The sequence below is a fragment of the Echinops telfairi genome, unplaced genomic scaffold (genome assembly GCF_000313985.2).
Source record: "Echinops telfairi isolate 266 unplaced genomic scaffold, ASM31398v2 ScPeMD7_6;HRSCAF=24_0, whole genome shotgun sequence".
Classification (NCBI taxonomy): domain Eukaryota; kingdom Metazoa; phylum Chordata; class Mammalia; order Afrosoricida; family Tenrecidae; genus Echinops; species Echinops telfairi.
Genome location: NW_022103902.1, coordinates 15,458,531 through 15,476,549, shown reverse-complemented (window position 1 = coordinate 15,476,549; position 18,019 = coordinate 15,458,531). Strand labels below are relative to the sequence as shown.

The 18,019-nt window shown below is 36.5% G+C and overlaps 2 protein-coding genes across 2 annotated transcripts in view; one reads left to right on the top strand and one right to left on the bottom strand.

The window, feature by feature from the left end:
- Nucleotides 1-6,965, bottom strand: part of LOC123521237 (high mobility group nucleosome-binding domain-containing protein 5-like) — a 67,410-nt gene extending 60,445 nt beyond the window's left edge. Inside the window, 1 exon segment of the mRNA XM_045286154.1 lies at nt 6,875-6,965. Coding sequence (XP_045142089.1) covers nt 6,875-6,965 — 91 coding nt within the window.
- ZBTB20 (zinc finger and BTB domain containing 20) overlaps nt 1-18,019 on the top strand; it is a 428,724-nt gene that overhangs the window by 51,417 nt on the left and 359,288 nt on the right. The gene's annotated exons all lie outside the window — the stretch shown is intronic.

Here is an 18,019-nt window from a genome sequence, read left to right as displayed (position 1 = left end):
AGAAAGTTGGTTTAACAGGAAAGCACGCAGAGTACTAGAAGTTTTTTATCACTAGTTACATATAAGAAAAGATTTCTTATTCTCTTTATTTCTTTAAATGTAAAACTGACTAGTGAATAAATTATTCTATTATATTATGAAATGTATATTTATATATATTTTTACATCCATAAGTGTTATAAATACTCAGAGACAGCATGATAATAAGTAAAATTATACTCTTTATGACTCTCATACTTAAAAAAAGACTCTCAGAAGTAGTTGTATAGTAACTAAGTAGACAATAATGAATTTAAGATATATAGTATAATATCTTGAACAAGTGCTAAAAATAGTAATAAACGTAAAACTAAAAAAGTCAATAGAGGATTTAAAGTTAAATATTGAATCAAATTAACTCATAAAACCAAACCAAACAAAAAACTAAAAGAAAAATTAGAAAATAAATAGTGAAATGGGAGCTCTAAACTCAATCACAGCAATAATGCCATTAAACCTAAATGTTGTAAATACAGTAAAAGACAGAGAGAGACTGGGGAATAAAAGAAAGACTCAAATTTATGCTGTTTCAAGGAATTATTTATAATTTATAATTATTTATAAACATGTATTCACAAACAGAGAAATAGAGTAAACTACAATAACAATGAAGAGATTTTAGCAACCTTCCCCCAGTGCTTTATAGAACAAGTAGACTGGAATTCAGTAAGGATATACTAGATATCAAAAATATCAACAATTACGTTGACCTATTTAATAATTAGAGTACATTGTTCCCTCCTACAAATACATATTCCTTACAAATGCACAAACCTACAATTAGAACGAGAATTAATAATAAAACATTCAGTGTTTTCTGCTTAAGATCTAATATAAGATAGGAGATTTTATTTTAATATTCGACTAAGGACCCTAGCCAATGCAATAAGGCAAGAAAGATAAAGGTATAAGACTAGGAAATGAAGCATTAGTACTGTCTTTATTCACATATAACATGATTATTTACATTGGAAAATCTTAAGGCCATACAGCAAAGAAGTACATGTATTAAAGTCACAAAGTTAGTACAGAAAGAGGCACCCCAAAAAACCACTGGAATGCACACACCCCCACGTATTTATTTATTTTTTTACAAAACAACCTTATCACCTTCAGAGTATTCTCCATTATATTTAATATATTTGTCAAATCTGAGATTCCATTCTTGGAAATATTTTTCAAACTCATCTCTCTGGATGGCTGACAACACCTCCCTCGTTTTTTCTTTACCTTTTCTACATCATAAAATTACTGTCCTTTCATGCCCCTCTGCATTCTCAGAAATAAAAAGAAGTTGAATGGAGCAAGGTCAGGTGAGTAAGGTTCATGGGGCAAGAGAGAATTGCTATTTTTTGCCAAAAACTGGTTCACTGAGATGGCTGCGTGGGCAGGTGCGTTGTCATGGTGACAAAACCAATCCCTCCTCTGCCACATCAGGCCTTTTTGTCACACTCTTTTACAGTCCTTTCAGAACCTCTAAATAGAAAGCTTGATTAACAGTCAGACCAAGTGGAACGAACTCAATCTGATGTCAAGACTTTTCATGAATATATAGTAACAACAACAGAATGGGTTACCCCACCCCTTGTTCTTTTTAAGGAAAAACAAAAAACAAAACAAGAAGATAGGTTATTGAAAAAAAATATCGGGACAGTCTACACATTGTCTCCAGATATATAGTCAAGAAATTGCACACAAGTCGAGGTAATTTTATTGTAAGAAGAAAAGTGTTTTCAACAAATAGTGCTGGATAGATAAACATGGAACTAAAGTGAACCTCAACCCACACCTCACACTGTAAATCAAAATTAACTTGAGAGATGTTAAAATCTAAAGAGCAAGGTCAGCAGTGCAACTCCACCAGCTGTCCTAAGGGAGACAGTTGAGGCTCTCTTCCTGTAAAGAGTTATAGCCTCGGAAACCCTACAGACTACCGTGATGAATCACGTAAGGAATAAGGAAGGCAAAAGAAGAATCTATGCATTTGAATTGTGGTGCTGCCAAAGAATATCAGGATTTTCCTGGACTGCCAAAAGGATAAACAGATCTGTCTTGGAAGAAGTATAGCCAGATGTTCCTTAGAGGCAAGGATGGCACGACTTCATCTTCTCTACTTTGGACATATTGTCAGGAGAGACCAGTCTGCGGAAAAGCACATCAGGATTTGTAAAGGAGAGGGGCAGCAAAAAAGAGGAAGGCCCTCAATAAGATGGATGGACACAATGGCTGCAGCAGTGGGCTCGAGCATAAAAACGATTGCAAGGGTGGCACAGGACAGGGGAGGGTTTCATTCTGTTGTGCGTAGTGTGGCTTTGGGTGGGAACTGACCGGATGGCACCTAACGACAACAGGAGTCAGAATCAACTCAATGGCAGTGCGTTGCTGTTTTATCTTTTTTTTAAATTATGACCTAAGGGTATGCAAAAATTATTTACAAAAGGCATTAAAAAACACTAACCATAAAGGAAAAGAATTATAAATCAAACTTGCTAAAGGTTAAAATAGTTTTTCAGAAAACATTGTTAAAGATAATGAAAAGAAAAGCCGCAGGCGAGGAGAAACCATTTGCTCTATCTCTCTCGCTCTCTCTCTCTCTACACACACACACACACACACAGGACTATATATATAAATATATATAATAAAACAAAGGACTCATGTTCAGAATTTGTAAGGAATACCTATAAATCAATAACTGGAAAAACAACTTTTTTAAAAAAGACCAAAAATATGAATAGACAACTCAAAACAGAATTCATAAGAATGGCCAATAATTTTATAAAAGGCATTTAGCATAGTTACTCATCAGGGAAACTCAAATTACTACCAAAATGAAATAATACTTCATGGTTACTAGAATGAAAAAGGCTGGCATAATTAAATATTGACAAGAATGTGGAATACTGGGAACTATTATACATTTACTAGTGGAAATGCGAAATGGTATAAACACTTTAAAAGATGGTCATTATTTTATAAAGTTAAACAAATACCTATATTTCTAGGTTATTTACCAAAAAGAAATGAAAACTATGTCCTCAGGAAGACTTATTGCTTCTCGGACTTTTGGCTAAGATCAAGTGTAGAAAGACTTGTATAAACATGCTTGTAACAGATATATGAAGGTAAGTGCCTGAAACCAGAAACACCCAAACATGAAAAATAGAAATGTAACTTGGAATATAGTCATAGGTTGGAATACTAATTATTTTTCTTAACTATGAAACACACAAGTTTGTGGGTGAATTTCAAAGTAATTTTGCTAAAAAGGCACACAAGAGTATCTGTTGTGTGAATTATATGAAGGTAAAAGTAATGTTAACCGACTCTTGGGGGCCAATTGTGTTAGAGTAGAGCTACTCCATAGAATTTTCTTAGCTGTAATCTTAACAGAAGTAGATCAATAGGCCTGTTTTCTGTCATTCCTCTGGGAAGGTTCAAACCATCAACCCTTAAGTTGTGATGGAGCACAAACTCTGGTAGTGGTGTAGATTAAGTTTGGGGCCAGTAACAGCAAAAGTCAAAGATCCAAACCACTAGCTGTACCCTGGGAGAAAGATGAGGCTGTCAGCTCTCTTAAGGATCTAGTCTCAGAAACTAGATATCGGACCACTAAAAGTGGAATCCACCTGATGGTGGTGGGTAGGTATTGTGATTAAAAACCAGGATATTGTTTATTATGGGAGATAAGAATTAACTGAAAAGGAAAACAAGGGTGCTTTCTATATCTATTATCAAAGTAGATATACAAAGGTATACATTTTTCAAAACTTTATGTTTTACACTTTAAAATTCATGATTTTTCCTGTATGAAAAATTTGCCTTAAGTTAAAAAAACCCAATTCATCCTTGGTTCTTAATCAACTCTCACAGGAAGTGCTTCATCCATTTTGTTAACAGCTCCCTTCTCACTGAAGGAGCCTGGGTGGCTAGTGGTTGTGTGTTGAGCTACCAACCACAAGAGCAACAATTAGAGACCACCAGCTGTCCCTCAGGAGAAAGATGAGGCTTTGTACTGTCAAGCGTTACAGTCTCAGAAACCCACAGGGGCTGCTCAGCTCCGTCTAGTGGAGGCACGCAGTGAGTTTGGGGTTCCTGTTCGTCTTCAAGACCATGTTAAAAACCCGACTTTGCTTCCTATTGTGTTGGCTCTAAAAGATATGATAAAACATAGAGGTTTGACAAATCTAGGGATGTTCAGGGTTGAGGAAAGAGGTTTCAAATAAAACGCCCAGGTGGGGTTTTGGAAAGGCCTTGCTGCTTTGGAGCAAGTTTTTATTACTCATATTCATATTTTTCTCTTTTGTAAATTATATTGTTTTCTAGATAGCCCCAATTTGTTGAACAAGAGTTCATTTAAAAAGTCCTTCAGATTTACTTTTTATGTTATTGTATATTGCAAAATTAATATCAAGGACCAGTTTAAAAACTTGAAAGAATATCAGGACTTTGTAATGTTTCCATCACCTTTTTATGCTATGCAACCAATGATGTTATTTACTCCTGGTTTACTCTTGTAAATTGTCAAGAGTAATAGAATAGAATAGAATAATTGAATATTCAAAGCTGAAAATATGCAAGATTTCAGTTTCCTTTTAAATGAGAGTTTACCACTTCCTTGCATTTACCTGTGAAACTTCTGTGTTGGCACAGTTATCGTCTGATTGAGCAGTACATTGTACAGAAATGCGATTTTCTGTGTTTAGGTTCTACAAGTTGCCATCAGGTCTTCTCTGCTACATCATCTCCTCTCCCATCCCCAATAAATAGCACCCAAGTCAGATGGTACTGTCATCTTTCTTTTGTAGTGAAGGGTTATTGGAGTATTGAATACCTGAGTTGTGAAATGTAGATGAACACATTAACTTGGCTGAGTTATTTCCTTTCTGTGTTTCTCTTAAACTCATATTCTTGCCCAGTCTCTCAACACAAGATGACAACTTCAGTTTGATATGCTGAATATTTACCAAATCATGTGGCATGCTTTTGAAGTCCTTTTTATACACTTTCCATCAAAGGCGTTGACTCATCCTTCACTCATTTATTCCTGCTTCTAAGAAGTTGCCGTTTTAGAAACTTGACCTCAGCTTCATCAAACAGATGAATGATATTTTCAAATGATCATCAGAAATTCTGAAGGCATGAGTACATCTTACATCCCATGACGACCATGTATAGTGTTCATTTTTAGAATGTTAATAATGTACCAATTCATCTTAGGTAGTTTAATGAAACTTTACTCAAACTACATTATTATAATGTAGTATAAGGGAATATGATGGAGGAATCGTTTTATTTAGACAGCTCTATAGTATCCAGGGAGTTAAGGCATTTATGGTTGAGATCATGTAAAATAATCATGAAAAAGCCCACTCAAACACTGATATTTGTGCCCAGGAACAAAATAAAAGGCCCTGTGTTTTAGGGTCTAATGAACAATTCAGCCTGCTGAAAATAGCAGATCTAACAATAAAGAAGAAGAATGAGGAGACGAAGAAGTAGAAGGTAGAGGAAGAAAGGTCTTCAGAATACTCTTAGGTTTTCTTCTTATTTTCTTGGCTCATCATAGCAATGTTCATTTTGTGGGAGTACGCAGTATTCCTTAACCAAAGGATAGAGAAAGGAGCTGAAGAAAGTAGGGACAGATAAATAGTTGGCATTGGAAAATGTGGGTGAAGCCAGTGCACATTGAAGACTTCTATCTGGCCTATCGATCTCTGAAGACTATTCTCTGTTATTTAATAGTTTTAGAAATAATGGTTAATACTGTATTTCTGAAAGTTAACAATCACTACTGGGAGCTTTCTTTGTGAATTATTTTTTCAAAATTGTAATGTTTTCCTTCTTCTTTAAAGTGGGCGGTAGGGATATTTGGGTAGATTGAGGTAGAGAAATATGAAAGGATCTAGTCAGTTTTACTAAAAGTCTTCCATGATACTCATATCGATTATGTTTTCTAACTCTACTGTATAATTAAAATTGCTTCTTTCATCTTGCTTTGGTGGTACACTTTATAGGTAGGATACCTTGTCTGGAGTATGTTCTCTAAAGTGCTGATGGCTTATCAGTTTTTGCATGCATTGAAAACACTGAGCATAGCCCCTGCTGCGTAGTGTGTGCTCAGTTGCTCACTGCCTATTGTGTTATTTCTGGGGGGGGGTTTGTTACTACCTTTAAATGGAAATTGCCAGTCATATTTTAAAACTTAACTCATTGACTCAATCTTTTAAAAAGATTGAGAAGCATACAATTTATCTAATGTGAATTTAAAATAAAGTAATGTGAGTTGGTGGGAAGAGGATCTTTAAAGGCAAACTCCTGTACTAATTAAGATTTGAATTGTAGACATTTAAGGGGGCTTCAAATATTTGTGGAAAATAAAAAGAGGAGATGGAATTTTCCCAGAAACTTTTGGAGCCCCTTTGTACAATGTTAGAACACATAATTTACTATGTTTCATTCTCATATGCTCATTTATAGATGTTTAAAGATTACATTTAAAAAGATGCTAATAGAGGCAATAATCATGGAAACTGAAAAATAATAATAAAAGAAGAATTGAGTCATTTCAGAACCAATTGATGGCACAGTTATCAGAATAGAACCCTGTTGTAAGCTGGGGACAACTTGTATATACACAGGTTTCCCCACAAGCCAAAAGTCGAGTGTTCCTGGCAAACCTTTTGTAAGCAGAAATGGTGTAAAGTGAAGCAGCAGCTACCATTAACTTATATGGGAGATTTTTTGCTGTCCCTAGACTCAAGAAATAATCTACCGAATCATAATAAGTAGCACATAAACCTAAAAGACACTAGCATCCAGCATTCACAGATACCCTTGAAAGCACTGTCAGCTTGAGAAGGAAATACTGAGTGCTGCTCCCCGTAAAGGAGCGTGGTAAGGCACTCTCGCTGATTGGGATACATGCTGCCTCTTTACCAGCACTGCGCCGGACAAATATGATGATACTTTTACCCTCTGCCTTCTTTCATAACAGTGCAATCCTCTTCAGGTATCTGTGGGTTAGTGAAGACAGGTACTGATGTACGTCTGTCACAAAGGGGAAGCAGCACAAAATGAACTCTGGGCAACTGGGGGATACTAGAATGTGTGTGGGTGTTGCTAGCAAGGTTCTATTTCACGCACGCACAGGTGTATTCATGCAGAATCTGTTTAAACACATCTTTGTGATCAGTGGATGACTGCAGATCCGTTCTCTCATTAAGACGCTGTCTTAGTCTTGTCAGGGTGGCCTCCAGGGGAAAATGAGAAAGGTCAATCACGACTGGCTTCCAAGGGGGGATGTACGGGACCAGGTCCATTGAGGACTGAAAGATTAGCTCAGAACATTAGGACCGCTATTTGGGGGGACTACAAAGTGGAACCTCAGTAGGCTTTTCTGGTAAGACACAGATGATCACATGGGCTTTTGAGGAAGGCATTTTAAGAAAACTGCATTGGTGAGAAACACCCAATCACAACAATGTGCCTGCTCATTTAAGCATAGCAAGTGATGTCCAAACAATTGTATTGGCAAACTTCACCCTATCCACCTACAGTCCAGATCTTGCCCCTCAGACTTCATTTTTGTTCTCAAACAAACAAACAAACAAACAAAAATTCAAAGAAACACAATTTAAGTCCCTGGGAGATGCCAAAACTGCGATTTTTGATGTGGTATAAATCAAAGAGCACAAAATGCTTTGGGGAAGGGTTAGAGAGATAGAAATACCACCTTCAGAGGTGTATAGATCTAGGTGAAGGATATGTCAAGAAACAATAACTTCACATTTTGAAATTCTTTAGTAAAAATATAATAAATGTTTCTATAATTTCATAGAAATACTTTTAGATTCACCTTATATATATGCAAATTGATTTTATCTATAAAACATATTTGAAACTTCTACTTTATCTATTTTGTCATTCTAATCACCATATAAAGTCTGAGCGAGGATTTTCTCTTGGATGAAATGTTCACTGAGTCACAAAACCAGAGATTGAGTCTATTAGGTACCTTAGTTTGGGGTTTTATGGATCTGCAAGATTGTTTACAAGGTTTCTTTAGAAAAGAATCTCATGGAATTCCATGTTCTCTTATTAAACAAGCCCAGAAAGTTTTCTACTGACTATTCACTTTTAATAGCCCATTTCTGTGAAATCAGCTTCTCAACAGTTGGAATTTCTGTTTATCTTCTTTATGTGTTTCACTTGAATGTTTCTAACTTTGTGGAGACTCATCTGATGGTCAGTAACATTATGACTAAAAGATACTAGTGAAAAGCCTATTATAAACACAAGCACAAAGGTTTTTTTATACTTCACAGTGTATCCCTTTCCCTGAAGTAGAGTAACAGTGGAAGATCAGAGAAATCTTCTTTGGGCTCCTCTGCTAGATTAAACGGTGGACAATCAAAGGATAATATTATTTGGGGGGGGGATAAGAAATGACTAGGCATAAATTACACTTTTGAACTGTGGGGTTCTTCAAACATAATCAGGATAATTATATTTATTTTAAGTCTATCTATATTATTTTTAAGTCTTTAAATGGTTAATTTCTGAATCTGCACATTTGCCCCAAAAAAGGGTTCAGAATAAATCTGTTATTTACTTTACTTTCAATTTAGGAGACCTTGCATTCTTTATCTGATTTGCTTGAGTTTTCTGCTTTTCAAGTAAAACAATGATAATCCCTTGACAATGATTTTCCTCTACTGTATTTTATATAATTTTATACAACAATATATTGGGACAAATTCCAATTAATTGAAAGTGTTTTGTTTTTCTAAGTGCCCTCTATATCTCAGGTAGAATTTTACCCTTCTATTAAGCTCTTAATATTCTGAAATGTTGTGTAAAATATATCATAGTATCTTTTAGAGTACACCTTTTGAAAGCTAGGTAACATGGAACTCTAACCGCTATTAGTACAACTTGTACATCTATAAATAATAGTTTCCATTTTTATTACTTTCTATTAAGGTATTACCCTTCCATTATATCAGTGTTTGAAGGCAGTTTGGGACCTGGTGTATTTCCTTTAATTACAAAAGAGTGTCTGTCATCTCTACTCAATTATATAATGACAGAGCCCATTCAATTTGAAAGTTTAAGCTGAGAATGTATACATAAAATGTTGAGACAAAAAAGAGCTGATACCAAGGGCATAATAGAAAGTAAATGTCTAGAAAAGAATGATGGTGACATATGTATAAATATGGCTGATAAAATTTATGTATGGATTGTAATAAGAGTCTGAGAGCCGCCAATTAAATGATCTTTTAATAAAAAGATAAAGAAAAAAGTGTTTAGAAAATAAGTATACAGTAAACATTTAATAAATAAAGCCTTATTCAAAGGAACCTTAGCAGGGCTGTGGATTCATTTTGAGGCTATTAAGCACAAAGTCAGTAGTTCAAACCCATCGGCTGTTCCACAAGAGAAAGATGAGAGTATCTGCTCCAGTGAAAATGCACAATCTCAGAAACTCCGTCTAAGATCACTGTGAGCTAGAATCACCTCGATCGCAGAGGTCTTATGACATAGACGTTTATAGCTATTGTTGATGCCTTCTGGTGGATTTCAGTTCATAGTGGCTCCATGTATGAGGGTGCTTCCATGCATCATAGAAATATCCATGATGTTAATTTACATTTTATGGAAATATCCATTAACTTTCATTTACCTTTTTCCACAAACTTTTGGCAGTTCCCTCAGACGTGGGGTCACCATCCAGTTCTGTAATATCTTCACAGCCCCTGCTATGCTCAGGACCATAGATGCAGCCACGGCATCAGTCTGTCTTATTGAAGGTCTTCCTCTGTTGCACTGACCCTGTACTTTCCCAAGTAAGATATCTTCTCTAGGGGTTGGCCACTCCATATATATGAAGTCAAAAGAACTGCTGCATCATAGAGACCCTTAGTAAACAAAAATATCAAAACATGAAGTTTTTGCTTTTCAACAGCATCTCCATCTATGTCTATACACGTCTGAAAATGATGTTTCCATCTGTCTAACTCTTCCCACAAAGATTTTGTACTCTTAATTTACACCACTTCAACTCAGCAGTTTTAGCATTCTCAAGGAACTCAGATTGTGTTCCTGTGTTAGTCTGGGTAGAGAAATAAATTGATGGATTGAGAAAACATCCCAACCCAAATCAGATCAAGTCCATAAGTCCGATATTACCCCATATGTCCGATACCAATCTATAAAGTCCTCTTCAGACTCCTGAAACACAGGCAATGATGCCGAATGCAGGTAGATCACAGGCCAGTAGGTGCAAAGTCTTAGGGATCCAGTGGTAGCAGAAGGATCTCAGTGCTGGCAGGGGTCTCCACGTGGCTCCTCCGGCTCCCAGGGCACAGGAGCTATCAGCATAGCACCATGTGTCTTGTCACTAGAGGGTCTCTCAGGGAGTGAAGTCTCTCTCTTGCCTCCAAGGAGCTATGCATCTCCTTAGCAGCTCCAAATGAGGTCATCAAACTGCAACCTGATTGACAGACTAAATTCCACCCCTTCACTCTTAATACTCTACTACCACAGTTCCTTTTAAGTTTTATTTGAAATTTGCGAACAGAGAAGTCTGTTGGGTCACAATTGGGCTGTAAATTGGATGAGGTAAGGTTTCCCAATGAAATCCCAGAGAATGATTCTTGCTACCCAAAATAATGAGCAGATATGGTTTCGGGGAGGGGGTATTTTTGTGATGGAAAAAAAAACCTTGTTAAAACTTTCCTTGGCCTCTTCTCATCAAAGTAGTTTGAAGTTTGCTGTAAAATTCTTCATGATAAGTCCACATGACCACCCTGTTACCTTTGAGAAAATTGAGCAAGATTACCATTGGGAATCTCCACACCCCCAAAAAGTCACTAGAATCATCTAAGCCTTGATTTTTTTTTTTTAACAAATCATTTTATTGGGGACCCTTACAGCTCTTATCACAATCCATACATACATCCACATGTCAAGCACATTTGAACATATATTGCCATCATCATTTTCAAAACATTTTCTTTCTACTTGAGCCCTTGGTATCAGCTCCTCATTCTCACCCCACCCCACTCCCATCCCCCACTTTTCACTCAGGAACCCTTGATAATTTATGATTTTTTTTCCATGTCGTACACCGACCACTGTCTTCCTTCACCAACTCTTTTTCTGTCCATCCCCTGAGAAAGGGTTATATGTAGATCACTGTGATCAGTTCCTCCTTCCTCCCCCCGACCTTCCCCTTCCCCTCCTGGTATCGCTGCTCTCATTATTGGTCCTGAGGGATTGTCTATGCTGGATTCCCTGTGTTGCAAGCTCTTATCTGTACCAGTGTACATGCTCTGATCTAGCCGGATTTGTAAGGTAGAATTGAGGTAATGATAGTTGAAGGGGAGGAAACATTAAAGAGCCAGAGGAAAGTTGTATGTTTTGTCAGTGCTATACTGCACCCTGACTGACACATCTCTTCCTTATGACTCTTCTGTAAGGGGGATGTCCAATTATCTACAGATGGGCTTTGGGTCTCCACTCCGTACTCCCCCTCATTCACATTGATATGATTTTTTGTTCTGGGTCTTTGATACCTGATACCTGATCCTATCAACACCTCATGATCACACAGGCTGGTATACTTCTTCCATGTGGGCTTTTTGCTTCTCAGCTAGATTACCACTTGTTTAATCTTTAAGCCTTTAAGACCCCAGATGCCATATCTTTTGATAGCTGGACACCATCAGCTTTCTTCACCACATTTGCTTATGCACCCATTTTGTTTTCAGCGATCATGTCTGAAGGGTGAGCATCACAGAATGCCAGATTATTAGAACAAAATATTCTTGCATTGAGGGAGTACTTGAGTTGAGTAAGCCTTGAATTTTACTGGCCCAGAAGATCCCCTTGGAAGTGACTGTGTTGCTTAGACCATGTTTTTAATGCACACAAACAAGGCCAACATGATTTTATTACTATGGACTCATCTGAAGTCATCCACTGATCACAGAGACACATGTAAACACATAGCCTGATTAACAATATCTTCTGATTTTCCATGTATAACTTATTCATGATATTATCATAACAATGTTATGATTTAAACAATGTCTAGTATATAATAAATAGTCAATAATTATTGATTATAATAAAGTTCCCAAAATTTTAATATTTTGTGCTGTTGAAAACATAAACTAACTCATCAGTTTTCTACATGTATAATTCAGTGACATTTATTACGATCTTCAAGCGATGAAACCATTCTCACTTTCTGAATTTTTCCTGCCCCAGCAAAATAAACTCATCGCTCCCCAAACTTCACATCTTGTCTTTCAAGGTGTTGTCATTGTGATAGTTATTTAAAAGAGAACTCAAAGCTCAAAGCAGGTATTCTTTCTAATGAAGCCTGGTGTTTGGCTTAAAGGAAACTTCAGGAGATATTTTAGGTTTGAGGCTCAAAGATTATCTCAGTACAATGGTTTCATGGGTTCATATAGTCTCAGTGTCTCCAGGAGTTCATGATAATTTGAAAATCAATTTTACATTTTCTCCCCTTTTGATCAGGATTCTTTCATAGGATCTATGATCAAAATGTCACTGCTTCCTTTGCCATGAGACCTGAAGAACTGGAGGAAGCCAGTACAGTTGTATTACCCAAGCTGGCAGGACAAAAATGCGAGGAATGTCATAAGAAATTCAATACCACTACCACGGTGAGAACTAGTCTAAACATCGCACAAAAGGCACTTCAAGTAAATGTATTTAATTAAAATTTACACTTAAAGTATGTCTTTGTACTCTTCTGATGGTTGTTTTAAAAAGTAGAAAATGCATTTCATAATGTGGGAATACTAAGTACCACTGAGTTGTAAAAAAAAACTACGAACATTTAATTTTAGAGTGATAATAATCTAGTGTTGGTTTTTGATTCTTAGTTACCTTTTGCTATTTCAAATGATAGTAGAGATTAATCTTTCTTTATCCACTCCTAACATTTTATAAATTAACAAATGAAGTTAAGCCAACAAAATATCATATAATCAATTGTCAAATGACTATTAAATATAATGAGTGCTCCCTAGATTAGATATCTATTCTTTTTTTTCACCTAAATGTTATGATCACTAGTTCATAACTACAGATTCAAGTTAGAAAAGTACACAGCACTTATTGAGTACCTACTTAGTATATGTAACACAAGATTCATAGATAATCATTTTGGAGATGAGTAAACTGAGTTTTGAAGGGGTTGACTAGTTTATGTAGGGCCATACTATTAATGTCAGTGAAGTCTGGTTTAAAATTAATTTCTAAACTGAAACTCATATTTCTTTCTACTACATTATCCTTCTTTCAGTCAACCTAAAACCTTTCCCCAGATGTTTAACTTGCCTTAGACTTTTGAGGCAATCCAACTGCCATTTAATGCTCAAGGAAGTAGCAATCAAGAGATCAGGCAACCTGGTTCATTGGGTGGGTCGGCTGTGTGTCCTGGGACAGCTTTGAAAACCTAGGATGTTACTTGGAGAACTAAAGGTGCCTGATCAAAGCCATGGCATTTTAAATCGCCTCATATGCATGTGAGAGTTGGACATTAAATAAGACTAAAAAAGAATCCATGTGTTTGAATTATGGTGCCGGTGAAAAGTATTGAAAGTACCCGGGACTGCCAAAAGAACCCACAAATCTGTCTTGAAAGTAGTACAGCCAGAAGTACAGAGCAGAGGCAAGTTGGCAAGACTTTGTCGCACATACTTTGGACATGTTGTCAGGACAGACCAGTCCCTGGAGAAGGACATCATGCTTGGTAAAGTGGATGAATTCGCCTCTGGGCTGCAACAGTGGGCTCAAACATAAGAACCATTGTGAGGATAGAAAGGACCAGGCAGTGATTTGTTCTATTGCACCTAGGGTTGCTGTGAGCCAGACCCGACTCCATGGCACCTAACAATACTCTTGGGTCCTTTGTTTTTAAGTTACCAAGAAGAGTTACAAAGGTGGTGTGAGGAAGAAAAGAGAACATGAAATAGAGGGAGGAAAGAGAGAATGATGCATATTCATTTCCAGTGTTTTCTCTCCATAACTCTTACCATTATTCCCAGTAGGGAATATACAAAGCCCTCCCTTCCTGGGAAATGTAAGACTACCTAGACCAACTTGCTTCCCATCAGTGATTAACTAGCAACTCTAACCCAGAATTCTGGATCTTTGTTTTTTCTTTTTAAAGGTAACTCTTAATCTGCATATTGTACTGAGGTTATTTATCTTCCAATGTTTTTCAAGTTCCCTTAGGAATACCTTTAACAACTGACTTCTTTACAAACTGTCTGGGAAAGTGTAAGGGGATCAAATCCCTTGCAAATAAGCAAAATAGAGCTTTTGAATTGAAATTTAATAGCAAATTAGATTGGCATCCTTTCAGATGGATGAATGAAACTTTTGTTTCCTTAGCATTTGCAGTATAAAAGTCAACTAACTCTCTATTGTAAAATGAGCTGAAGAAAGAGATTAATATAATTTTGAGTTTATTTTATAATACATCTTGCTTTTACCACATTCTATAAATTCCACCTCCAAAACACATCTTGAACCTGCTCTCCCTCCCAATTCCATTGCCTCTTGCCTTATGTTTGAGTATTACAAATGTTCCTACTGGGGTTTTCCACCTCCAGGTTCATATTTCCCCAAATACAAACACTTCAGTGAGGGAGGGAGCAGGAGGGCTCTGGGGGGGGGAGGGAGGATGCTTTTTGTTCTCTTTAAAGTAAGGCTGTGGCTTTTTTACATCCGCACATAAAAGTTTCCAAACTTCTTCCATTCACCATCCTACTCAGGAAGACATTGAGGAAAGGGCAGTTTTCTTCTTGGCCCACAGACTCCTGCCTCCCTCCCACGTAACTGCTTTTACATTTTCTTTCTTTCTTATGTAGAGGTTTTTTGAAAACTAAGTAATTTGAGGGGAACAAATTCTAAAATCATAATGACCTATATTTTACCAAGATCCTGAGGAAGGTGACTAAGGAATTAAAAAGGGACTCCTTGATTAATGCAATCTCTCATCCTCGGTAATTCTACTAACCTTTTGTGTTATTTTCTGACCTGCTTTGGATTTCCACTCTCCTGAGAGGTCTCTTTTGAGAGGTCTATCTCATCAATTGCTGCTCTTTTCTCGTCTATTCTTCACAGTTACATAATATTTTCATGCGCTGAGTTTACACTCCGTTGAGATGTCTATTCCATCAGTATGTCTTCTCTTTTTCTTTCTGTTCCTCGCAGCTTCATAATGTGTTCAGTAAAGAACCCGGAATGAAATATTGCCTGCTTTCCAGGTAGTTTTCACCCCTAGTTCTTTATAATTGTGTCCAACTTTGAATGCTATTAAAAGCAATGAGGACATAAGTCAGAGAAAGGTATTTGTTTCTCATGAAATTACCTGGTAAAGTCAAATAGCTAAATGCATCCTCATTTAATGGATAAATTAACTTAGTTTCTCCATGAAAGTGACACAACAAAAGTCTACTTGTATTAGAACTCTGTTTAATTTAAGGTGTCACATTACATCTCTATGACTCAACATCCCTCTTTGAGGCACTAGCAGAGAAAAAAACACTACTAATAATGAACAAATAAAATAACTTTGACATTTAACAATACTGTCCATTGTAAACTGATGCCAGCCAGAGAGATATCAGGAAACAGTTGGCTGAAACAAATATAGTTGAAACATCTCTGGAATGAAAAGAGCAGGCCCCTTTCCAGCTAGTGCTGTGCTATTAAGACAAAGGAATATAGTCTTTGAGTGATTGGGGGAAAGGTGAAGTGGAAGCATTCTCACCATTTGGCTTTATATTTAATCAGATCTGTCAGGAATGCTTTAGATTACATTCATAAAAGTTTGAGGTGGATATTAAGCAATCATATGTAATAATTCTCTATGCATATATAGGTGAGTTTGAGAACAATAGTAAAGAACTTTTGTGAAAATGAATATTATAACAAAATACATTCAATGGATTCTTTTTTCTGCTTGCTTCTATAGTCTTTATTATTAATGATTTTATTGGGGGGTTCTTACAAACATTCAATGAATTCTTAAGAAAAAAATAGATGTATGTATTCACTCACCTATGCTGTCTCCCACAATTTGGATCTCTAAATATTAACATTTTATATTTATAGGAGAAGACCACTTTTTTTTTTTTTAGAAGACCACTCTTATAGTATTTTCATAGTCTCTTTGTGGGCATATTCAAGGGGGTACCCCAAAAAACCTGGAAATACGCTGGGTGGAGCAGAGTTTTCCTAGTATGCATTTTACCCACTAGGCGAGCATCCAGCAACTCACTCTGAGTTAGTACACCCAGTGGCATCGCCTGGGAAGGTTCCCTCTGGTCACAGTGAATTTTTTCATAAAAGCAGTTTCGCTCTACCCTAATTTTTTGTGTTGGCCAATTTAGGAGAGCAACATGCGACTATGAAATTTCATTTCCTGCTCAGGAAAAATGCCACAGAATCTGTTGTGATGTTGAACACAGCTTACAAGGACATCACTATGGGAAAAACTCAAGTGTGTGAGTGGTTTTCTCATTTTTCAAAAAAGATGAAATGTCGATTGATGACAAACCTCGTTTTGGATGTCCATCAACTTCCTAAACTGATGAAAATATCTTCTCGGAGTGCATTTGAAGTTTGTTCCAGCAGGTCAGATGGTTAATCAAGCTTTCTATTTAGAAGCTCTGTGAAGATTATCGTTAACAGTGTGCAACAAAAAAGGCCTGATTTGTGGCAGATGAGACACTGGTTTTGCCACCATGGCAGTGCACAGGCTCACACAACCATTTATTTCAGTGCACCAGTTTTGAGCAAAAATCACTATGCCTCTCTTGCCCCATGCACCTGACTCACCTGACCTCACTCCATGCAACTTCTTTTTGTTTCCATGAATAAAGAGGGACATGTAAGGACAATGATGTGAAAATGTAGAAGAGGTAAAGAAAAAAAGATGCTAAATCACAGATTGACAAACGTATTAAGTGTAATGTAGAGTACTTTGTAGGTGATAGGTTGTTTCGTTTAAAAAATTTGAAGACATAGCTTTGAAAAAAACAATTCCTTATTTTTTTTATACCTCCGTGTGTGTGCATAAACATACACACACATATTTTATAAATAGTATTATGTTAACATTAAATGAATATAATTTATTACTACATGCTGCTGAAACCATTAACAATAGGGAAATAAAATTTAGATAATTTTGACATTTATTTTTTGTTTACCCTTTCTTTGCAAGAACTGAGCTGTTTTTGTTACGTTCCATTAAGTCAACGGACTCGTGGCATTTAATGGAAGGAAACATTGCCCAGTCCTGCACCATCTCTGTGATCTTTGACATGGTTGAACTCAAATGTTCAGGCTATTGTATCAGTCTGCCTCATTGAAGCTTTTCCTCATTTTCTTTGACCCTCTACTTTATCAGTCATAATAGGCTTTACTAGTGATCAATCTTTCCTTATGATATATCCAGAATAAAGGCATTGAAGTCTCACCATCCTTGCTTGTAAGGAGCATAACTGTTGTATTTCTTTTGTTTTTCTGGCAGTCCACAGTACACTCAGTAGTGTTGGCCGTCTTCACAGTTTGAATGGATCTGTTTTTCTTTTATCTACTTTTTTCATTATTCGGTTTCACATACATATGAAGTAATTGAGAAGACCATCATTCAGGTCAGGTTCATTTTAGTCATCGAAGTGATATCTTTTGTTTTTGTTTTGTTTTACTTTTTTCCCCCAACTTTAAAGAATGATTTGTCCGTAATTTTTCCCAGTGCTTCATATGATTTCCTGACTGCTGATTATCGGAGCGTTCATTGTTGGACCGAGTTAAATAAAACTCATAGTAGTGCGTTTATTTAAATAATACCCTAAACATGTTCTATCTTACCTCTTTAACTAACTAATCCTGCGCTCTAAATGCTGAGGGTTTAGTAGTC